This window comes from Primulina eburnea, chromosome 2, assembly GCF_022965805.1.
Source record: "Primulina eburnea isolate SZY01 chromosome 2, ASM2296580v1, whole genome shotgun sequence".
Taxonomy (NCBI): domain Eukaryota; kingdom Viridiplantae; phylum Streptophyta; class Magnoliopsida; order Lamiales; family Gesneriaceae; genus Primulina; species Primulina eburnea.
Window position 1 is genome coordinate 8,616,906 of NC_133102.1, and position 24,915 is coordinate 8,641,820.

Genomic DNA, 24,915 nt, shown 5'->3' on the forward strand with positions numbered 1-24,915 from the left:
TGATAATAGTATTTTTTTCCAGTTATTTTTATATACATGCGATTATTAAATAAGATAAGTATTCGTATGCAATTAGATTTAACTACATATTTTGGATTGTACGTGGATATTACGTCAAACCTCAAATGAGGTGAACTGACCTGACAAAATCGAAAAAACACATGCAAAGGCCTGAAACACACTAAAGAATATCCAACAAAATGTAGAATTTCAAGTGCTGATTTGGGGTGGCTAATATTATATAAGATAATAATCCCACAATTGTTTCACAGAAAAATGGTTGTTAATTATAACAACCAAAAACCTTGCATTTGTTGCCTTTATTTTTCCGGATAACGACCCTTCATTTTTGAAATGGAAGGCTTTGGGGCTCTAGGCTTGTGCCTTGGTAGGTAATGGCTATGGCTTCACATTGAGGCTTCTTCTACTAAATTTCTTGGCTCCAAAATACGGTCAGATAAAGCTATGGACGGGGGCAGAAACCTTAAGCTCGTGTGCAGCTTGAAAAGAGTCTGCTGCCTGCTGCATTGATCCTTCCATTTTATACACCAATCCGAGGCTGAACCATGCGTCATGGTTCGTATGTTCCAAACGAAGAGCATTCATCAAGAAACTTTTCGCGACATGAAGTGACTCGTCATGTCCCGATTTTATCAGTACTTTGGCAGTTGAAACAATGCTTGGGACATAATCTGGATCTATTGATAATGCAACCGAGAACGCGACGAGGGCTTCCTTGTGTCTTTCTCGAGCTTCAAGAAGACAGCCTGGATTCGTTTAAGAAAACATGTAAACAGGATGACCCAATGTTCTTATTAGAAATCACGAGAGAATTAGAAAAGAATGTAAACCTGTTGCATGCCAACAACGAGGGGAGTAAATCCGAGTCGCCTTAGCTTTTTCTATGCAAATATCTGCATCAAGCCATGACTCGTGGTCTGAATAAACTCCAGCCAAATCTAGCCAGGCTTCTAATTCCAAGCTCCTCGTAGTCAGGACCTGAAAATCAAAAACACTAAAGAATTTGAAGATCAATAGTTTCCTTCAAGCGGAAAGACTCAAGAAATGGCCATCAAATTTACTACAGACTAGCTACTCTGCACACGCAGTGCGTGTGTACAATTTTTTTTTATAATTATTTATGGACTAAAATGAAATTTGACAAATTATCGAGGTACTAAAGTGCTATTTGAATAATTGTAATAAAAAAAATAAAAATAAAAATGTTTTTTGAAATTAAAAAAAATAAAAATGTAATTTTGATATCAAATATGAGCAAAATAGGGAAACCAAAAAACAGACCAAAGACACCAAAAACAGTTATTCTAATATGCTTAAACTTAATAAATAGTAAAAGATGTATTCCCGCAACTGTTCAAGAGATTCTGCAAGTTCACTTTCAAGATTTCATAAAATGAATTCTAAAGCGCGCACACCTCATCCATGTTCTTCTCATGTTCGTCAAGCCCTTGGATCAAAGACAGCAAAATCCTGTAGGTTTCTACTGCTTGCTTTGGGTTCTCTTCAGCAATCTGAATCACAGCTTTGAGCCTCAAAAGTTCTAGCTGGTCAATAATTCCCATTTCATCCAAAGCAAGGTCGATGATGGCTCCGGAATCTTTTAGTTTATGCTCTCCAGAAGCAACAAGTGCCATCAGTTTCCACCCCTTCCCCGAACATCCTGCCATGATTTTAGAATACATAATCGCATTTTCGAAAGCTGGGCCAAAGTCCCGCTGAATCGCATTTTCCAGCCCGAGATTAAAATAAATCTCGGGATCTTTAATGCCAATTTGAGAAGCTTTGTTTAAGGAGTCAAGTGAATCCTTGTACAATTTAGTCCTATCAAAATCTGAAATGGACATTCTTGCTGCGTTTCCACAGCATACCCCAAGAAACTTATGTACTTCATTGTTTAGATGCTCGTTTCGGTCTATAGAAATATCTATCACTCTTTGTGCAAAATCTATCCCTTCCAATGACTCATTCGGGACTTGAGCACACAACTTCGCTCCCAGCAAGAATGATGCCAAGTGACTTTTGTGCTTAGCTTCTGAAAGGCCTGACATTTTCTTTAAAAGGTTTATCGCTGTTGCATTCTGACCTGCAGCACCATAACAAAGTGCAAGAAAATACCATCTTTCTGTTCGATTATATATACCAGGAAGGACTTGCTCCACGTGATCAGCCAAAGACTCAAACTGCCCCGTGATTGTGAGTGCGAAAGTTAAATGATCCATTATTTCTGGATCCCAATCTATTTCACCGTACAAAACCTTCTGCATAAGTATAAATAACAGGAGGATTGATTCTTCCGTGTTATTTTTCAGAAATGCTGGTTCCTGAGTTTTATATCGAGATGGACTTTTGGATTCAACTCCACCATAGAGCAATATAGCAGCCAAATCTTTCTGTGTCTCTGCAAGTTTTCGAGGATCTAAGCTCCAAGGCTTTACAAGAGCTCTTCGATATGAAGTAACCGCTTCATCTAGAGAGCCTTCCTGTATCCAAAGTTTGGGAAGAAGCTCAAGTGCTTTATGAAACATATCGAGTATCTTGCTCTCAATGCATAATCCCCCTGATATACCATTTGGCAGAGCTAATTCAACCGTATCCAAGATGATTTTGCACTCTTTTGCAGCTTCTAGTATTCATTAAAACACAAAAAGAAAAAGATTAGTATAACCAAAAGTGAAATCCATCAATGGAAAATGTTTAGGTTCCGATTCCTTTTTGATAACCGTGTTGTATTTATTTCTAGTTCAATTTGACAATTGGGAAAAAGAGAAGGAAAGAAATGGCTTGTTGAACTAAATCCATATGAATCGAGTAATTCAGTTCATATAAAGTATTTGTCCGTATCCTTTTAGGTTTTAAAAGAATCAAATCTCACATAATCACTAAATTTCCTACAATTCCTGTTTTGGTTCATATTTTTAGTACAAGATTTGAAACACAGGTCTTCAAATCTGGTTCTAAACCAAAACCGAGAAGTCGCTTCTAGTTTTGTTTGTGGAGAACAAAGCTAAGAGTTGCAGATTCTGATAAAAACCCATAGTAAAATCTATTTGTTGCCTTGTGCCGGTTACCTTTAATTCGTCCAAGCTCAGCCATAGATTTTGCTTTGAGCAAGATTGCTTCGAGAATTAGACTCACTGAATGCAGAGACATTATACTAGCCACACCACATCGACTTCCGCCACGTAATTTCGGTTTCCGAATACTGTCACTGATAGCTTTTGACATCCTAGGCATCAAGATTTTGATATCGATCCCTTGAAAAACTTGCAGAGCAGCATCAAAATTACCCCTCTGGTATTCTAGTCTCCCCAACAAGGCTCTAGCCTCCTAAACTCATAATCAAAAGCCAATCTGCTTAGTTTCAAGAAATAAAACTGGAGTACTCGTTGAATGTGATTCTCAATCCAAATATGAAAACTTGGTGTACAGCGGTTGAAACATTAAATAATGCGTAATTTTCACCAGTGATATGAGAACTCTAGAGCGATACAGGATCCAACTATCAACACTATAATAAAGCCATGTAACTCAAAGTCTTTTCACTTGTTCAATCCGTGGCGCAGACGCTACAGAAAATGAAGGAAAATTGGTTGCTAAAGTACCTCATAGTTAAGAGAGAGTGCCTCTTTCAAGGTTGATTCAGCTTCATCAACTTGAGCATCTTCAAGTTTTGATTCCCAATCAACAGTCCCAGTTCTTGATGAAAGTGCACTTGCGGAGAAATCCCTTGTAGCTAATGACTCTGGAGACTGAGTCACAGCCTCCTCAAACTTGAATTTCTCTCCAGAACAAGCGCACAACATTTCTTCTTCTTTGTGTCCTTTGAAACCCCAAGAAAAAATATATCACCACCCTTTTCTTGTGTGATCAAAATGTCCCCTTTTCACTCACAAATTTTTTATTAAAACCCCTGCAAAAAGCAAATAAGCAATAAAAGAAAAGGTGTAAGAAGGATGCAATAAAACCAGTGGGTACGAAAGACCAACTCTTTAAACTAATCAGAACCTGATTTCTTCACTAATTCAGACACGGGTCTGTTCTGAAAAACAACAATATCGAACAAAAAAAAATCCAACTTCAAGTTTTTTTTATAGAACCCAGAGTAGAGAACCCGAAAGGAGACAAAAACAACCACACCAGAATCCGCAAAACATTGAAAGGGACTGAAGCAGGAAGATGGCTATAGAACAAGGAAAGCTGACCATAAAAAAACAAGAAGTGCAGAAAACAAAATAAAAAATATTTACATTGTGTAGAGAAATGATCAATGGTTCTGATCGAGCAAAATTTCTGAAAACGGTACTATGTTTTGGAGATCTGAGTTTGAGTTTGACAGGACATTCTCACTTTCATGATATTATTAATTCAATAAATTAATACAACGTGTTGTATTTTGGTCATAGCCTAATAAGAAGTTGGTTTGACTGTAGTGACAGAGTGTGAGGCATGGGGATGGGAGTTAAAGGTCGTTGCAGAGCCGCTGCGGCTGTTCAAAAGATTCTCTGTGTTCCTTTTTTGGGTATATATATATATATATATAATATATATATATATATATATATATATATATATATGAGCAATGATACCCTGTACATCTCTTCCCTGCACACCTATGAGCGTCTGTCTACGTGGCACGTCCACAACCACACAAAATTTTTTGTTTTGTTTTTTTTTTAAAAAAGCTGACCAATCATGCACCGCCACCTAGGCGGTGCTCATGATACCCTGCACACCTGGTGTGCAGGGTAACAAATTCATATATATATATATATATATATATATATATATATATATATATATATATATATATATATATAAATTACTGGAAATATAAGTAGGAAATTTTGATAATATTTAAATGAATTAAAATACGGCTAATAGTATTTATTAATTGAAACAAATCAAACCACAAAATCAAAAATCATAACCATAGACATATATGAATCGGAGAAGTTATCTTATCCACATGACAGACTTTTGAATATCTTATCCACATGACGCACTTTTGAATATCTTATCCACATGACGCATTTTTGAATATACTTCTTGGTTGATTTTGATAACTCAACAACTCTTTGTCGTAATTTGTTATAATATATATATATAACCATTTTGGTATACTCAGCAAGTATATGATTGTCTTTAACATCTATTATGTTATTTAAAATCCTTATCTGGGATATGACATGCTCGTAGTTTACTTCCCTATCAGGACGTTTTTTTTCGGTTTTCTACATTTTTTATCCAGTAATTTTATTTTCAAAATATTTATTTTATTATTGAATGATTTTTCAGTTTTTGACAATCATCAACTATAACTCATAAGAATAAATATTATTTTTAGTCGTGAATGGTTTTTACTTGTGACTAAAAATATGTATAACAAGTCTTCTGTTTCATTGGAAAAGATGCAAGAATTACAAAAACAGTCAGGAGATAGGAGTGGTCTCGGTTTTTGTAATAATGAAGGCACTTCTGAAACGAATACTAAACCAACACTGGATATGTGCAAAGGGAAATACATTCACTTTGTGAAATCCAGTGTGGTACAGGAACCAGAAGTACCTACTGCTTCATTTGAAAGGAATGTAAATCTGATGAACAGAAGAATGCACTATGGTCTGGGTTACGTTAAACCTAAGGAAAAAGTTGACCAGAGTTCTAGATTCGGAAAAGAATTCAACTCTGGAAGACAACATCCTATGAAGGTTAAAAACTACCAGTACTACAATTCTAAACCTGTTCAGAAGAGATACAGACTGGAAAACAGAAACAGAAGGGAAGAACAACATTTTGGTATGCATACTGTTAGAAATAACAGACCTTCTGTTGCACACACATCTTTGGATACCCGAAGTACAAAGTCACCAAGAATCGTACAAATGTGGGTTCCCAAAGGACTGATAAGGCTTGGACCCAAATAGATTTGGGTACCAGTTACTAAAATTTGTGTTTGCATGAACAGCAGAAGGAAGCAGAAATCAGTAACTCTACATGGTATCTGGACAGTGGTTGTTCCAGACACATGACTGGACAAAGAAATCTACTTTCCGAGATAGTAAGCTGTACTGGACCAAAGATAACTTTTGGAGACAACTCAAAAGGTAAAACCATGGGTAAGGGTAAGATTATCCATGGTAATATAACTATTAATGATATGCTATTAGTTGACAATCTTTGTTACAATCTTATCAGCATTAGTCAACTATGTGATAATGGGTATTCTGTGGCTTTTCAAAAGCATTCATTTATAGTTAGAGATTCTGCTGGAACTACTGTGTTAACAGGAAAAAGAGAAGGCAACACTTACAGAGTCTCTTGGAACTCAAATCATGTCAATACTCCTACATGCTTAGTTGCTTCTCTTAGCAATAAACACTGGCTATGGCACAAGAAACTGAATCATCTGAATTTCAAGTCAATTAATTATCTCAAGAAGCAGAATATAGTTGATGGTTTACCTGACATTAATTTCGTTAAAAATCACGTTTGTTCTGCTTGTCAGCTTGGGAAACAGATAAGATCCAGCTTCAAGACCAAAGATAGCAAATCAACTTCAAGATGTCTGGAACTACTGCATATGGATCTATTTGGTCCTATCCCCATCATGAGCTTAGGGGGAATGAAATATACTCTTGTTGTTATTGATGATTTTTCTAGATTCACTTGGGTAATCTTTCTCGCAGGAAAAGATCAAACCAGTAGTCTCTTGATCAAGCTTCTGAAAAGGATTCAAAATGAAAAATCTTCTACCATCATTAAAATCAGAAGTGATCGGGGCACTGAATTCACTAACAAGTATCTTGAGTTATATTTGAATGAGCAGGGAATTCATCATGAATATTTAGCTGCCAGAACTCCTCAACAAAACGGAGTGGCTGAGAGAAGAAATAGAACTCTAAAAGAAGCAGCTAGAACAATGCTAGCAGATGCAGACATTTCTCAGCGCTTCTGGGCAGAAGCTATCAATACTGCTTGTTACACGCAAAACAGATATATGGTCAACAAAAGACACAACCAGACTCCGTATGAAATATGGAAAGGGAAGAAGCCCAATGTATCTTATTTTCATGTGTTTGGTTGCAAATGTTTTGTACTAAATAATGGCAAAAATCATTTGACGGCATTTGACTCAAAATCAGATGCTGGAATATTTCTTGGTTACTCTGCTGTAAGCAGAGCCTTTAGAATCTTCAACAATAGAACTCTTAATGTTGAAGAATCAATTCATGTTGTCTTCGATGAAGACAGCAGTGCTGAAATTTCTAACATATCTGATTTAAGTAACATGTTAGACATGATTCACTTGGAAATCGACAGTGAAGATGATGTAGAAGCAAATACCAAGGATCTTCAAAATCCAGAACCAGACATTCCAATAGTGGAACCAGAAGTACAGACTCTGGATCTACCAATACCAGCAGAAGATGCTCAAGAACCTACTACTGGTTCTGTAGAAGACAATCTTAACATATCAAATCAGGAAGATGTCCATTCTAATCCGTTTATCTGGAGAAAATCTCATCCTCCATCATTGGTTATTGGTAATCCAGCAGCGCCGTTGAGAACCAGAAGGCAAATGCTTAATGAATACATACATGCTGCTTTTATATCTCAGGATGAACCAAAGAAGATTGAAGAAGCTCTTCTGGATCCTAGTTGGATTGAAGCCATGCAAGAGGAGCTGAATCAATTTAAACGTAATGAAGTTTGGTTTCTAGTACCTAGACCATCTCATCAAGCTGTCATTGGAACTCGGTGGGTATTCAGAAACAAACTCAATGAAGAAGGCACAGTGGTGAGAAATAAAGCTAGATTGGTAGCTCAAGGCTTCAGACAAGAAGAAGGCATAGACTTTGATGAGACTTATGCACCAGTAGCAAGGCTCGAAGCAATCAGAATATTCTTAGCCTTTGCTGCTTTCAAGAATTTCAAAGTATATCAAATGGATGTGAAAAGTGCTTTTCTAAATGGTCTTTTACAAGAAGAAGTATACGTCGAACAACCTCCAGGTTTTATCGACCATTTCTCTCCGCATCATGTATTTAAATTACACAAAGCTCTATATGGTCTAAAACAGGCACCTAGAGCTTGGTATGACACTCTATCACAATTTCTTATTAATCATGATTTTACCATCGGAGCAGTAGATAAAACTTTATTTACTTTAGTAAAAAATAAGCACATTCTTTTAGTACAGATCTATGTTGATGATATTATTTTTGGGTCAACTAACCCCAAATTATGTGCAAAGTTTGGAAAATTGATGCAGGATAAATTTGAAATGAGTATGATGGGAGAATTAACATTCTTCCTAGGATTACAGATTAAGCAATCAGAGACTGGAATCTTTATAAATCAAGCCAAGTACACCAAGGAGCTTCTGAAAAAGTTTGGAATGGAAGCATGCTCTGCTGCTTCTACTCCAATGAGCTCATCTATTAAGCTTGATAAAGATGAAAGTGGTATTCCAGTAGAGGTAACTCAGTATCGAGGTCTTATTGGTTCTTTATTATACTTAACTGCCAGTAGACCAGATATCATGTTTGCTGTTTGCATTTGTGCTCGATTTCAATCTAACCCCAAACAATCTCATTATATTGCTGCTAAACGTATTTTGAAGTACTTGAAAGGAACTCAAAACGTCGGCTTATGGTATCCCAATGATTCATCGTTAAATCTTATTGGATATTCAGATGCTGATTATGCAGGTTGCAAACTAGACCGAAAAAGCACAAGTGGTTTTTGTCAATTTCTTGGTGATAGGCTGATATCCTGGTTTAGCAAGAAACAGACTTCCATAGCCACATCTACTGCAGAAGCAGAATATCTGGCTGCTGGAAGCTGCTGCTCTCAGATACTGTGGATTCAACAACAGTTAAGAGACTATGGGATTCAAGCCTCCGAATCACCTATATTCTGTGACAATAACAGTGCAATTGCAATCACACAAAATCCAGTACTTCATTCCAGAACGAAGCACATAGACATCAGACATCACTTTATTAGAGATCATGTGCAGAAGAAAAACATTCGTCTGGAATATGTTTCTACTGATCAACAAACAACAGATATCTTCACGAAACCCTTACCAGAAAATAAGTTTTCTTACTTTCGTAATTCTCTTGGTTTGATAGATTTAACTTGACTATTTATATCTTAGTTAAACTTCTATTATTAATTGTTTGTTATCGCATTGAACTAACAGTGAGCTATTTGCAGAAAAGCAGAAGAGAGAAGTCAGATAAGCAAAATTGGAATTTTATTAGAAACCATTTCAGTACTTTACACGATGCATAAGGAAAAACAGTAGATCTTCTTTGCTATTTAACCATTAGCGTTACATGTAGTGCTTGTCTTCTGTAATAGGAGCTTTCTGACATTTGCTTGCAAAGTACTTCAACAGGAAAAAGATGGTCTTCTTCGAAAGAGAAAGGCCTAGAAAGAATCTAGCAAGCTTAGGTCTTGCCAGCACTAATGTAATTTTTAGATGCCTTACAGGGCATCAGAGAGGATTTCAGCATCATCAATCCACCAGCACTCTCTAATTGCATTAGCATGCTTCTGGAAGAAATCGATGCTATATTTTAAACTCAATCGAAGCAAAAGATCTGCATAACTGTGGAAACTACAACTCAAGGAATGTATTTCAAGGATCATTACGACATTTATGATACCCTCAAACTTCTCTCTGGACAATTTTGCTTCATCTCCTGAATCTAACTCTAACTCTCCTTTTACTTGAGTTTTCATTGTTCTTGTTTACCTTCGTTCAAGCTTTGCATGTATTTATAGAGGGAACAAAGACTCTTGTGAATCACACAATTGCGACTGTTCATTTTCAACGGCTCAGATTGAGAGATGGCCAAGAGTCACTTGTCGCAATTATGACTACTTATTAATTGCATTTACCGAGGGGGAACATTATCTTAGTCAGACTAAGAGCTTGACACCTTTTCAGAAAACAGATAGGATATTTGTCTTTTCGATAAAACTACAAGACTGCTGGTTTTGACAAAGTGCTTGTATATTTCAGCACTCTGAAACTTCCAGCAGACGTTATCATAAAATGACAAATCCTTTTCTAATTTCTTTTAGTAACCGTCTGGACAGCCCGCTCTTTTTCAAAATTTTCAAAATCATTCGTCTTTCTGACAGTTTCTGTAAAACTTTTCAAACACTCAACCAAGAACATACTGATACGTGTCTTTATGTTTATTTGACGGCTGTATATCTATCTCATATTTCACATTTTCACCTTTACTGTTTCATAACTATCGCTATTCAGCTACTGCTTTCTCTATATCATAACTAACTACTGCAAATTTTTCTGATCTCATCTGCATATAGAAATGGCTGGAGCATATACTCTTAACGCTTATCAGGTTAACTTTGCTTCCGTTCTCACCATCAAGGATGAGAATCTCTTGAAAATGTTTCAGGATATTGAGAAATCAGGACTCCGTAAATTCCTGGAAGCACCAGCAGTTATCTACAAAAATGCTCTCCTGGAATTTTACGCCAAAGCAACAGTGCATGAAGGAAGGATTGTTCATACCCAAGGAGATGCTTCTATCTCCATTGATGCCGCACACCTAGGAGCAACCTTCCTCCTTCCAATTTCGGGTACTTCTGAACTATCTGATATTTCCAAGACAGATATGTCTGTTGCTCTCAGCTTTTTCTCCGCATCTGGAGAAGAAGTGTCTCCTTCCTGCCACAAGAAATTGCTCAAAATAGAGAATCAGATTCTGGCCGATATTGTGGCTAAAGCTGTTTTGATCAAGGCTGGCACCTTCGACAAGTTGACGAAGGAGAAAGTTCAGGTCATGACTGCCATCACCAAGGGGATTAAGGTGGATTGGAGTCATTTTATTTTCAGAATTATGAAGGATATGGTTATTTGGAAGAGTTCTGGTTTCGCGGTTCAGATCAGTGTTTTGCTCAAGGATGCTGGTTTCGCATCTACCAGTGATCTCGATGCTACTTCCGTTACCATGATTGATGCAGCAAATGTATTGGCTCTAAGGCCTAAGCCAACAGTGGCGGAGTTTGTTGCGATGAAGAAAGAAATTGGGGAAACTGATTCTGAGGCTCCCAAACCTCAAAAGAAAATTTCGAAGAAAAGATTGATTATTTCGACGGATTCCGATAAAACAGCATCAGAAGAATCTGCTGCTGCTGTTCGACCATCAGTACCGACCCCAGCCAAGAAGAAACCGCGCACCATTCTCAAGATGAAAAAGACATCAGCACTGTCTGAAATTGAGAAAGTACCTATTCGACAGGTCTTTCCAGAAGAGGTTCCTTCTGCTCGATCGACTGTTTCTTCGACTGCACTCGCTACTGTGTCCATCTCAGCACCTTCTTCTGCTACTGCTTTTAAGCCATCATCTGGAATCGTTATTCGGGAACCAGCAAGCGGGTCTTCTGCTTTCCGACCTATTGCGCCCATTTTATCTACTGACAAAGGCAAAAGGAAAATGGTTGAAGAACCACCTACTTTTGGTCACAACACCACTGTCACTACCGGCGTTGATCTTCATCTAGCAGAGATTGAGACCTCTGCAAACGATGACATAAAATTCTTTGATGAATGGCATACTGTCCGACTGTTCCATTCTTTTGACTACTTCAAAACAAAAGGGAATTACAGCAAGATGATGAATGCAGAAAGGAGGACTTTTCAGCTGGCAAAAACAGAGAATGTCATCGAGGCCTTGCGCAGAAGGAACTTCATCCTCGATCAGCTAAAATGTCAGAAATTAGAATCAGTTCTGAAAGTTCTTCAATCGAATTTTGATCATGCCGTTCCTACTGCTGTTCAGGATCAAAATGTTATTTTGATTATATCTGACAGATTAAAGCAGATGAGTGAGCAACTTCTTGCTCAAGAACAAGGCTTTGGAGAGCCTATTGTTTATCATATTGGCCTTGTCCCGATCTTTCAGCAGAATCAGACAGTTGAGGAAAGGACTACAGCCTCCCCAAAGGCTGCTGTTCTTAGTACTCCTGCATCTCCGACTAGGCCCATTCAGTCCTCATCACTATTGTCTATGCATGAACTGGCTTCAGTTGAGGAAGTCATTGAATCGATTGTCCCTTCTGTCTCTACCACTTTGGAATTGCCGGCTTCTGGGTCTCCTACCCCAGGGCAACAAGTAGCAGAACCAGATACTACTTCTTTACTGCCGAACATAGAGTTGTTTTCTGCTGCACATCAAGCAGAAATGAACGTTCTTCTGGAACAGCCTTCTGCACCTTCTATTGTAGCATTTTCAGTTTCACAGGCTGCTACTGTACCTATGGAAGAAGCTTTGGCCTCTGACTTGGCCTTTCCTACTGAAGATACTACTCTTCCTCTGGTTGCTGTTGAGCCTACTATTTCTGCACTTCCAGCAGAAAGCACAGCAGACCCTGGTCCTTCTACTGCATTAATAGATGCTCCTCCTGTTTCTACTGCGTTGACTGTCTCCCTCCCTGTTTTGACTGCGACGAATTCTCGTCTTTCTGAGATCAAACAACGCATTCTTGAACGAACCCCTTCCCCGGAATCAGATGCATTCAACCTCGAACATCAGATTCAGTGTCTACAAACTGACCTCAACAACGTATCTGATTTAGTAAAACGCATGTCTTGTGAAAACCTTGCGGAATTCAATGGTGCTAAATCTTTCCGAGAGCGAATGGGGAAATACATCTATCTCACTAAGGAGACCTCGAACAAGATGTATGCTGAAGCCTCTGTTTTCAGATCAGCTGTATCAAGGACTCACAACGCCATCATGCTTGCTCAAAATGATATACTCACTCGAATTACTGAGCATGATGATATCTTTCGATCACTGTCTACTTCTGTGGAACTTTTGGATGCCAAGATTGACTCTCAAAATCAATCTATCACTGCCTTAGATAATCGCATCTCTTCTCAGACCCCGTATCTGGAGATGCTAACCGATGGCATTCAAAATATTTCCGGCAGACTGAATGATCTCTTTACCCATGTGGTGGCCGCTGATGCCAAAAAGGGGGAAGATAGAGAAGATAAAGGAGATAGAGGATATCAAGCAGGAGTTAGGCAAACAGAAGATGAGGCTGAACCTTCTAACAAAAGAGATCAAGAACCTCAAAATGAAGAAATCATTTACAGGGACATTGGAACCGATTGATTTGTTTACTTTAATGCGTTATTAACATTATCCGTTTGTTTAAATGATTATCTGTTTTACTTAACGACTTTCTACTGTTTAGGTTTTGGCATCACCACAAAGGGGGAAATTGTTAGACATGAATTTTATTGTGGCGATGATAACTAAAACCAGTAGACCAGCAGACCAGAACAACAGAATAGCTTATCAGTAGTTGCTGCTCTAGTAAAACTAAACCAGTAGAAAAGGGATAACAATACAAACCAGTAGAGAACGTTTTCTAACGTTGCTATCTTAATTGTTACCGTTAAAGAGTTCCTAGTACTAGTATTAATTGCAGCATTAAATACTATACGGAGTCATTTAATGCATATTACCCAATTAAGTATAAAACAAGACTGATTGTTTTATAGCTTTTCTGCAGGAACCTATTTCGGTAATAAAACTGATTGTATCAGTTATCTGAAGACTTCTCTGATTGTGAACGTTGAACTCAGTCGATTATATATACTTGGATCAAATCCTTGTTCGACACGACACCTCGCATAATATCATTTTCAAGGAACAAAGCTACTCTCTTATCAAACGAATATCAGTTTTCCTTGAGCATTTTAAAAAGTTCAACACAAAGAAAAGTAGCACACGCTTCATAGCTTATATCTGATCTTTTGTAGATCATCTTGTGCTACTTATTCTTACACTCTTCACGATCTTTACTGCACTAATATTTTATCAGAAGAGTCTGTAATCTGAAAAGAGTCTTTTCAGAACTTTGTGTTTCGCATTTTTGTGAGTTGAGAAACTAAGAGTTTCAGTAGGCTGAGGTGTAAGTCCTTCTGAAGTGGGTGTGTACAAGTGTTGTACTGTAATATCCAAAGTCTTTTAGTTATACCTTCTGGAAACAGAAGAAGGGGAGACGTAGAAGAGTTTATCTTCGAACTTCCATAAACAACTGATGTCTACTGCTTTATTGTTTTTCCAACTACTTCATCAGATTGTTTCCGCACGTTCTACTGTAATCAGGTGAAAGTATTTGCACAAGATCAACTACTATCCTTAACAGGATTTTAGTACCTCATCAGAACGAAAAACGAGTAGAGTTTATTCACCCCCCCTCTGAACTCAACTTCGATCCTCAACAAGTTTAATAAATTTTTAACAATTATTTATTAATCAGTGTGAGAAAAAAACTTGAAAATCTTTTCAAATGACTATATCTTAGAACTGTGTCAACGTTTAATTTGACATAATTCAGGAAAGTCATTTCGTTCGTCATTTTTTAGAAGATCTGGAACAATGATTGCGTGCATCATATCATGGATATGATAAAGTTTCAATCTCATAAACAAAACAACTTTTATATATATATATATATAAAAGTATTTGTCTTATTCAATATCTCATATAATAATACAATTATTTAGATTTCATGAGCATCTTATAATAGACGAAATTAATTTGATGAAATATTGTATAATTCAATTTGAATTTTACTATCCGTCTAAGTGAATTTATTTGACGAATAGTTATCTGTGTTACCATCATATATCTCATGAATTAGTCTGTTAGCCATTTTTACATAAAAAATAGACAAAAACAATCTCTTAGTCTCCTCAAAATCTATCGAGATAATATTGGAAGAAATAAAGTGCAACCGGATCAATGTCCCAATTTTACTAAAAATGCACAAAATTGATCTATTGTGTTCACAAAGCTTTAGAATTGTTCTTATACCATTAAAAATAGAATGATAATTATACACAATTTTTTTCATGTATTTATTTTTCTGAATGAATAATTTTTTCTTTTTATTTTTTCTTTGAGAAATATTGATATCTTATATGACATCAATATGTTGCAAACCATGAAGTGGCGACATAATCACTATATAACCCTTAAAGGTTTACACATACAATTTTCCAATTTCTTCTTCATTGTGCTGCGTTAAAACTTAAATATGAATCATTCTTGATCTTAATATTTTGCTTTAAATATGCCTTCAAATATATATGTATATGTTTCATGTCACTTATTTAGACTTAATTTCAAATATATAAAAAATGTGTTTGAATTATATCATAAAAAAATAGGGACATAGTAATACGCAACATTATTTTTTTAACATGTTTTTTGATCCACTATGTTTGTCATAAATTTTTTATTCAAAATTTGATTCATTTCTTAACTACATGTATGAAGAACCAATAAATTATATAATTCACAGAAATCATATATTACCCTCTTCATAGAATATAAGACCCAAAATATGTGGCTTTGATTGGCGTACTCTCATACATATTTTCATATAAACAACAAGACAAATAATAGAATATCAGAAAATTCAATTGCAGCCAACAATATTAAACAAAATGAATTTAGAAAATTCATGACACAAACAACCTCCATAAAAAAATGATAACTCAAAGTTCAAAAATAATTTATCTAGTACAATAACAAAGAAGTTGAAGTATATACGAGCAACAAAAAGCATAAATCAATACTAACTCATATTATTCAAATTTTTTTTCAAATAAAGAGAAGGCGCCTTATTAACTCATGGTTTCATAAATATTTTAGTTTTGAAAAAAACACACAAAGAAAACAATGGTGCCTCAAAATTATCATGAAAAATCATTTAATAAAACCTTAAGAAATAAAAATATAATACGAAGTCATACAATTTTCTTTAAATAAAAGAAAAATATTTGACCGTTGACAAAATATATCTGACAACGACAAAATATACGTTAACGTTTGATACAATTAAAATTTAGAATCATGCATAATAACTTAATTAGAACAAAATCGTATGACAAAAATCTATTTGATATTATCTCTTTTAACAATGTATCCATGTTTGTCGTCCACCAGAGGTCTCATAGATCCACTAATTTTTTTCGTCCACCTATTAATTTCACAATAAATAATACTACAAAAATAATATAATCAAGTACATAAAAACTCAAATTCAAATACCTTCAATCAATTTAAATAAAAAAATTTGAATAGAGAATATAATAATGTTGTAAAATTTTGAATACAGATTCATAGACAGAAGTCTAGAAATACATTTGTCCCAATAAATAAAAAAATATTATCTCTTTATATTCTGAGATATAAGCTAAAAAAATAAAGAAACATTTCATCATTTTATCTATTGTTTATAGTCGTCATAACTTATGCGGTGACTCACTATATTTCTTATAGACTTCTTGCTATGAATTGTTGTGTTTCTGATAGTCGATGTGATTTGTTGCCATGATCGTTGCTTATCATTTGTTCATGAACAATAACATAATGTTTAACATATGATATTTGGGAGTAGATCAAGTTCCTAAGATTTTGTCTCAAATGAAAGTCATAAACCCACATCTTGGGTGGTGAGTTATCCTCGACTTAATTTTATTGGTGTGACCTCTTACACAGTTGTCGTCGGTTTAGCTATTCCATGAGGTTGGTCATGCCTCTTATGCTTGAAAAGTTTCTACCAGCTACACGGATCGATGACATTTTAGTTAAACATTCATTCAATGGAGATATATTACTCTTAGATCAGGTCTCTTGTGAGAAGGTCTCACGAATTTTTATCTGTGAGACGGGTCAATCCTACCGATATTCACAATAAAAAGTAATACTCTTAACATAAAAAGTAATATTTTTTCATGGATGACCCAAATAAGATATATGTCTCACAAAATACAACTCGTAAGACCGTCTCACATAAGTTTTTGCCATCATGAGACTAATGTAGTAATTAGCTTTCATTAATGTGCAATGAATGTTGATGGATATTAACAACAAAAAGTGCTATCAATGATAATTAAAATAAGTTATTGCATACATATATATATATATATATATATATATATATATATATATATATATATATATATAGATGGATAGATAGATAAATAATAATAAAGCCTCAATATTTTGCATTGGAAAAGAAAACTATTATTAAATTTTAAACAAAGAAAAGATCAAACTTGGGTTAGAGTAGATGCAATGTAAGTCAATGATTGACTAAAAAATTTATTGACTCAATTGTAATTAAAAATCTTTATTTTAATATAATTTACATTTCATGATTTCATTTTAATTTATCTGTATACTCATGCAATCGACATAGATAAATATCTTGATTATACTTTAATACAAATGAATCGTAATTCGATCTTAAACTCATTTGTAAACAATATATATTCTAAATTCATTCTTAGTCGATTCAGCCGCCTAAAAACAAGGATAAAGACTGCTTGAGCTTGAGACTAGCATATGTGATGTTGTGTACAATGTTTCATGGTAAGAGCATAGAGATGTCAATCATGCAGATTTGTAATCATATGATGATTGCACCAAACAACCCTCCCTAGAACTTTCCAAGTAGTTATCATTCATCAAGAGGAAAGTCCGTGATTATGATTGTACATCATTAGTTCTTATGACCCAGAACAACACTGAGACTCTACATACTAGGATTGTGTTTTGACTAGTTTACCGAGTCCGCGAGGGTCACAAGGTGGCGAGGTTGGGTGCAATTACAACATGTATAGGAGCCAGTGAATCATAGCTGAGAATTTACTGCTTACCTACGAGTGTGGATATCCTATGTGGTCTAACAAAATAGTAGTGAATGAAATATCTGGTCAAAGTATAAGATGTACATTAGGGACAAAAGTTTTCTAGTTGTGTATGTGATGACACTATGAATATTTCATGAATGTATCACATAGCTATTGAATCCAATATACAACCCTCAATAAATCAATGGTTGCATATTCGATAGAGATATATGAGATAAAGATACCGTATTGTACGTTAATTATAACCGATTGATTCTTGCAGGCACTATCTGTGATACCTAGGGAATCATGTGGCTATGCTACTAGACGGTCTTACTATGATTCGATGGGTTTAATAGGAAAATTATTTATGAAGTTCTCATGATCAAATGTTGGTACATAGAATGTGGTAAATAAGGGTAAGCATGAATAAAAGGACAATTTCATGAATCACAAAGAATTGTGAACTCACGGCTTGTTGTATCCATGAACTATTAAGGGTCACACAAATACTGAATCGTTTGTTCCCGTTGAGACAATAAGTTCAAAAGGTTAAATTTATATAAAATTATGAGATAGTATATTCAAGAAGTTGAATTTATGATAATAAAATTTGGAGAGAATAAATTCAAGGAGTTGAATTTATGAAAAATTGAGAGTTCAAAATATTACACTCAAATGTTGAGTTTATAAAAGATTAAATTAAGTGTAATGAGAAGTATGTATTGTAATGAGCCGAATCCTTATTTTGAATGAAATACTAATTAAGAGATGATTAAAGAGTTGTTAATTAAATATTATTAAAAAATTGATAATTCGAGATCAAGCTGTTGGGATCTACTGTATTTAAAATGGACAACCCAAGCTACTTCATATTACATTATCCCGAGAAATCAAACTGAACAAATGAGATTCTGACACGTGACAGATAATATTAATTCGGATTTTCTGAACTAGTTCGGATGCAGCCTATAAATGAAAGCTGATTTCTTTTGTTTCCTACACTGCATTCTTCAGAGAGAGTTCTAGACATATACCTTAGGTTTTCTAGCCAATTTCTAGGGCACTTTAGTGTTGAGAATTTTCGGAGCCAGTGTCGACCCGAGGAGGGGTCGGTGAACTGAGATCGATACATCATCAGCAGGCTGACGACGGATGCATGTATAATCCTAAAACCTTAAATAGTGACTTAAGGATTATTAGGAAGAACATTGTAGCATGTTTGGTAATTCAGGATCTGGTTTGATAGTGATTTCATTATGTTGGTATTGTCTAGGTTCAGAACTTTCTGTCAGATTGTTTTAGTGACATGCGTGATGTACTGATTGAGATATCCAAGCGTAGTATAGACACTTAAATGTTGCATATTTATCTGTTTCATGATACATGTTTTACTGCCTTGACATATTATGTATGACATATCACTACAACAAAAAACGGCATACGACAACGAATTTATCTGTAGTCGTAGCTTTTTTAAAACAGTTGTAACTGAGGGTGTTGTTGAAAGTCCGTTCAACGATAACGGTTTTTATCCGTGGTGGTAGGTAGAATTTGCGATGGTTTTTGAAAATCGTCGCTAAAAAAATAGCGACGGTTAGCATATATAGACCGTCGCTAATTTTAGCGACAGTCTTTAATCATGATTTTCGTCGCTAACTTGTTTCGAAAAATAATTTTTTTATTAATTTAATAAATATAAAAGAAACTAAAATCGTGTAAAAGAGAAAAATGTTAAGTGTTGTGAAGTAGTAAAATCGTTTAAGAGAGATAAATTTAAGTGTTATGAAGTAGTGAGAAAAATTTTATGAAGTAGTGAGAAAAAATTTAAGTGTTATAAACTAGTGAGCAAAAATTTTAAGTGTTATGTGAAGTGATAAAATTGTGTAAGAGAGAAAATTTTAAGTGTTATGAAGTAGTGGAAAAAATTTTAAATGTTATGTGAAGTGATAAAATTGTGTAAGAGAGAAAAATTTTAAATGTTGTGGAGGAAAATGAACCGAATATGGAGTTATTTATAGTGCGTGTGGACGGTTTTTGGTTAAACCGTCGCTAAGTTTAAATTAGCGACGATTTTTATAAAACTGTCGCCAAATGTAGCGACGATTTAAGAAAAACCGTCGCTAAATGTAGCGAAAGTTTTAAAAAACCGTCGCATATTTAGCGACGGGTGTTGTAAAACAGTCGCTTATTTTAAACATGCGACGAATTTCCTTAAAACCGGGTGATCTAAAACCGTTGCAATAAGTAGCGACTAAAACCGTCGCTACTTTTAAATTTGCGACGGTTTTCAAAAAACTGTCGCTAAAGTTAGCGACGGTTTTAGAAAATCCGTCGCTAAATATGGCAACATTTTCCAAAACCGTTGTTGTTCGTCCAAAAACCACGCTAATCGACAACGGTTTTTAAAACCGTTGTCGATTATCCAAAAAAACACGCTAATCGACAACGTTTTCAAAACCGTTGTCGATTGTCCAAAAAAACTCGTCAAAAGACAACAGTTCATAGAACCGTTGTCTTTCGCCCTAAAAACGCTAAAAGACAACGGTTTTCTACAAAACCGTTGTCGTTGACCCCCTAAAAGACAACAGTTTTTACAAAACCGTTGTCAAAACGTACCTACGACAACGTTTTTCACTAAAACCGTTGTTAAAAACTATACGACAACGGTTTTTTAAAAAAATCGTTTTCGTAGATGCGTTGTCGTTGGCCGTTTTTCTTGTAGTGTATACCTCATTTGTTGGGGCCGCTCAGCCCTTTTATGTATTGTGGACGATGGGGCATCGAGAGCTATAGTGTCCAACGGGACTCGCGGGCTCTGATGACCTGGACATTTTAGGTTCATGTGTTGATGATGAGTGTGGGAGCCAAAACAAGCCTGAGGCAGATAAGAGACTACACACTCAGGTGCCTCTAGACTGAGCATGAGATTCTTGACTTGATCCTTGATATCTGAGCATATTGCATTTCGCATGCATCATATCGTTTTGTATAGTTGTACATTCTCATATTGGGCGATTGTCACTCACGTCCTTGTTTTCATCTTGGGCACCCCATTCCACGGAGCAGGTCTTATGTTGAACGGTTCGGACGGCCAGGGAAATGGCTAGAGCAGTTGAGTTTTTGGTGGGGATCAAGTGGAGGTTTTGTTTGGTTTATCGGATTCTCTTGCAATATTTTGTTTTCGATATGGTTGTTTTAATGTTTAAGACTGCTGTTATTGTTTTGTTTTCGTTTGGATTGTAAGACGATTAAATTATTTGGTTTTTGCTGTGTTAATTGTTGTTATTAAGTTTAAATTTTGCATGCTTATTAGTCTGTTTAGTAATAGCTTGAGTAAGGGTGCTACATGTCTAATGAGCTTGTAGGAGTACAAGCCCAGTATGCTAAATAATTAAAGTCCTTAATGGACTTTGATATATTAATTAATTAGACTAGTTGGAGTCATATTAATTAACTAAGTCCATTAAAGTTTAATTAAAAAAGTCTAAACCTATGATTAAGAAAACTAGGTTAAGGACTCGTGATTTAAAAGTGGACACAAAACCATAAGCTTCACACTCATGATTTTCAAAAATTCCACTCACACTCTCCAAAATTTCGGACACCTCAAAATCATTTAGGGTTTGAGCCGTCTTTTGGTTTTGGATCTCCACGATAAAATTCTTCTAAATTTTCTAGTGCAATTTAGAAGATGATCAAACGTTCTAGTTGTGGACTTGATTGAAGAATTGAAGAAAAGCTTCAAGAATATCATTCTTAGGGAATATTTCAAAAGCTATCTCCGCTAATCGCAGAATAGTTGGTGCCAAGTTGAAGAATCTCATTTCTGTCTTTTTCTCCCTTCCATAATTCTGCCAGATCCCGTGTTATTGTTGGGATATCAGGGAAATAAACGAGGTAATATCACAATAAACATTATAAATAATATCAACAATAAATAAGGTGAACATAAATATTTATAGTGGTTCACCCCAAAATTGGGTTGCGTCCACTCTAAACATCTTAAAGAGATCACTTCTTTTTTGATAACAAAGAACACAAGAAAAGTGAGAATACAAAGTATTTCACTAAGAACATTGTGATTTTAACACTCTCTTTCTCTTCAGTATTCCTATTTCTTCTAAGGATAAACACTCTTTAAGAAATCTCACAATAAATCATTTAACTCACTTCTACACTTATGATTGTAGATGAGAAGATTTTGTGTTTTTGGTGTGATTTTGAAATGAATAATGAATGAGTATTTATAGGTAAAGTTTAGGGAAGAAATAAAAAATAAAACAACATTGATTCATAATCAAACCAACCATTTTTTACTAACTCAAGCCATGAATTAATTATTTTTCAAAGTGTGTTGTTGAATTCTAATATGGCTGCTTCAATATTAGCAATTCTCCCACTCAAGAACATTTTGTGAATTCGATCAGACCTGCAACAGTTTTGCAATATTCCAACTTCCATTTCAATTCGGCAATGTCTTGGTCATCATATCAGATCCATTTTCATCTGTGTGAATTTTCTCAAGTTTTAACAACTTCTTCTCCAATGCAACATTTATCCAATGATAGCGAACATCAATATACTTTGATCTTGAATGCATTGAAGGATTCTTTCCAAGATGAATTTCACTCTAACTGTCACAGAACAACTTGAATTGATTTTGCACAAAACTCAATTCCTCCAAAAACCCTTTCATCTATAATAGCTCATTGCATGTCTCAGTTGCTGCAATGAACTCCGCTTCAGTGGTTGACAATGCTACACATTTTTGCAACTTTGATTGTCATGACACAGCTCCCCCTGTAAATGTAATCAGGTATCCTGATGTGGATTTTCGGGAGTCAACATCTCATGACATTTCTGCATCAGTGTAACCTACAAGCTCAAGTCTGGTTCCTCCATGTGATACCCTTGTCCCACATCTGAAAAATTAAAGATTTAAAATGAGTTTATAAAGGGCTACAATGGACTTCTATAGCAACCTGGGTTAATCATTTTCGTAAAGCGAGGACGAATACGAAGTAGTTGCTATAAGGGCCCATTGTGCAGTTACGCAGGCGCGGGCACGGGCTTGGGGCGTATACAGTGGTATCAGAGCCGACCTCTCTTAGTACGGTGTGGTTCAGGGACGAATCAAGCGGAAGCTGGTGGGCATGTGAGGCCCGGGGCCGAAGAGGGCGGGGGGTGATCGCCGGTGCCATCAGTTGCACGGACAATGAGCGGCTCCTGGCAGGCTTCTAGGTGGAGGGAACATGAATGAACCGACCTACATGGGAATGAGAGGGATTCCTAGACTGTTTAATGTAATGGACTGTACAGTTGAAGAGGGCTTAAAAGATTTGATTGGTACTACTCATATCACAAAGGTGCATCTTCTTTTCGGTAGCTCATCACATAAAAACTCCAAAGTTAAGCGTGCTCGACTTTGGGCAATTTTGGGATGGGTGACCTCCTGGGAAGTTTCCTAGGGTGCGTGTGAGTGAGGACAGAAGCACGCTGGAAAGACTCGTCTTGATACAGTGAGGACAGTCGTCGAATCTGGGGCGTGACAGAATGGTATCAGAGCCGGTCACCGGCATGAAATACCAAGAAATAAGTGCTATGCGGGGCAAAGTTCTACGTGCATGAGAGCCACCTCTTGAACCTGCGGGACAAAGTGCTACATGACGGGAGCCACCTCTTGAACCTGTAGGAGCCACCTCTAGATTCTCGGTGCTGGTGGATCGAGTGGTCAGGCCGCGACGAGGACGTCGCGTTCTGAAGGAGGGGTGATTGTGATACCCTTGTCCCACATCTGAAAAATTAAAGATTTAAAATGAGTTTATAAAGGGCTACAATGGACTTCTATAGCAACTTGGGATAATCATTTTCGTAAAGCGAGGACGAATACGAAGTAGTTGCTATAAGGGCCCATTGTGCAGTTACGCAGGCACGGGATCGGGGCGTGACACTCCAAAACTCAATTTATATTTAGAGGTTCCTCGTAATTATCTGAATATCCATTTTACTACAACCCAATGTTCATCTCTCGGTTTTGAAAGGAATCTACTCACTACTCCCACAGATTGATAAATCTGGTCGAGCACATACCATGTCATGCATCAAACTTTCAAAAGCTGAAGCATATGAGACAATTTTCATTTCTGCTTCTCATCCTTTGTAACAGGACTCTGCTTTGAGTTCAAATTGAAGTTGTTGGCAAGAGGACATGTAACCGCTTTGGCTTGGTCCATGTTAAATCTTTGAAGTACCTTCATAATATATTTCTCCTGCGACAACCAGGTCTTCTTGGCATACCTATCTCAATGGATTTTCGTGCCAATAATTCTTTTTGCTGGCCCCAAGTCTTCATAGAAAAAATCTTGCTTAATTGCTTCTTTAGGCCTTTGCTTTCAGAAGCATCTTTGTCAACAATCAACATGTCATCTACACAGAGCAGAAGCACCATCAAATCATCATCAAAGGTATTTTTGACAAACACACAATGATCTTCAGTGGTTTTTCTTGAATCCTATTGAGTTATCACTGATTCAAACTTTTTGTGCCATTATCCTGGTGCTTGCTTGAGACCGTACAAACTCTTCTTTATTCTGTACACGAGGTCCTCTTTTCCCTTCTCCGCAGACCCCTATGGTTGCTCCATTTAGATTTATTCCTACAAATCCCCATGAAGGAATGCGATCTTGACACCCATTTGTTCCATCTCCAGATCAAACCCAGCTGCTAACGCTTGTGAACTCCGGATGGATGCCATCTTCACCACAAGTGAAAATATTTAGTCAAAGTCGACCCCATGTTTTTGTTCGAAACCTTTGACGACAGTTCTAGCTTTGAATCTTGGTTGACTACTGTGTTATTAAAGCTTCAACCTGAGCACCCACTTATTCTTCAAAGATTCTTACATTTCGCCAACTTCACCAACTCAAATGTCTCATTTTCATACGAGGACTGCGTTTCATCTTGCATAGCCTCATCCACTTCTCCTTGTGTTCACATGTAGTAGATTTCTCGAAGCTCTCTGGTTCTCCTCGTGTCAGTTGGCAGTATATATTCATTTGAGGAATATTTGGTTGAGGGTCGCATTTCTCTTCCAGAATGTGTGGTCATGGTGCCACGAGAATTTTCTGTTTGTGATTCACTATGAACAGGGATCTTATCATCATTCTCATGATCGTTTTGTA

The 24,915-nt window shown here is 36.1% G+C and overlaps 1 protein-coding gene across 3 annotated transcripts; it reads right to left on the reverse strand.

The window, feature by feature from the left end:
- Positions 1–174: 174 nt before the first annotated feature.
- On the reverse strand, positions 175–4,492 carry LOC140822919 (protein NPGR1). 3 transcript variants are annotated; one of them, XM_073183897.1, is made up of 6 exons: positions 4,269–4,492; positions 3,624–3,931; positions 3,090–3,348; positions 1,437–2,644; positions 852–999; positions 175–767 (listed from the first exon to the last, which is right to left on the reverse strand). In XM_073183897.1, exons 2-6 carry the CDS (start codon positions 3,822–3,824, stop codon positions 454–456), a joined length of 2,130 nt encoding a protein of 709 aa, XP_073039998.1. In that variant the 5' UTR covers positions 3,825–3,931; positions 4,269–4,492; the 3' UTR covers positions 175–453. The 3 variants fall into 3 exon arrangements, with proteins under 3 accessions (XP_073039998.1, XP_073039996.1, XP_073039997.1); XM_073183895.1 differs by having other exon boundaries at positions 4,027–4,492; XM_073183896.1 differs by lacking the exon at positions 4,269–4,492 and having other exon boundaries at positions 3,624–4,012.
- Between the last annotated feature and the right edge of the window lie 20,423 nt (positions 4,493–24,915).

Coding starts and splice junctions, on each gene's coding strand:
- LOC140822919 (XM_073183897.1), bottom strand. CDS start 3,824: ATGTTGTGCGCTTGTTCTGGAGAGAAATTCAAGTTTGAGGAGGCTGTG. Junction 3,349..3,623: donor CACTCTCTCTTAACTATGAG/GTACTTTAGCAA, acceptor TTATGAGTTTAG/GAGGCTAGAGCCTTGTTGGG. Junction 1,000..1,436: donor ATGAGAAGAACATGGATGAG/GTGTGCGCGCTT, acceptor TTTGATTTTCAG/GTCCTGACTACGAGGAGCTT.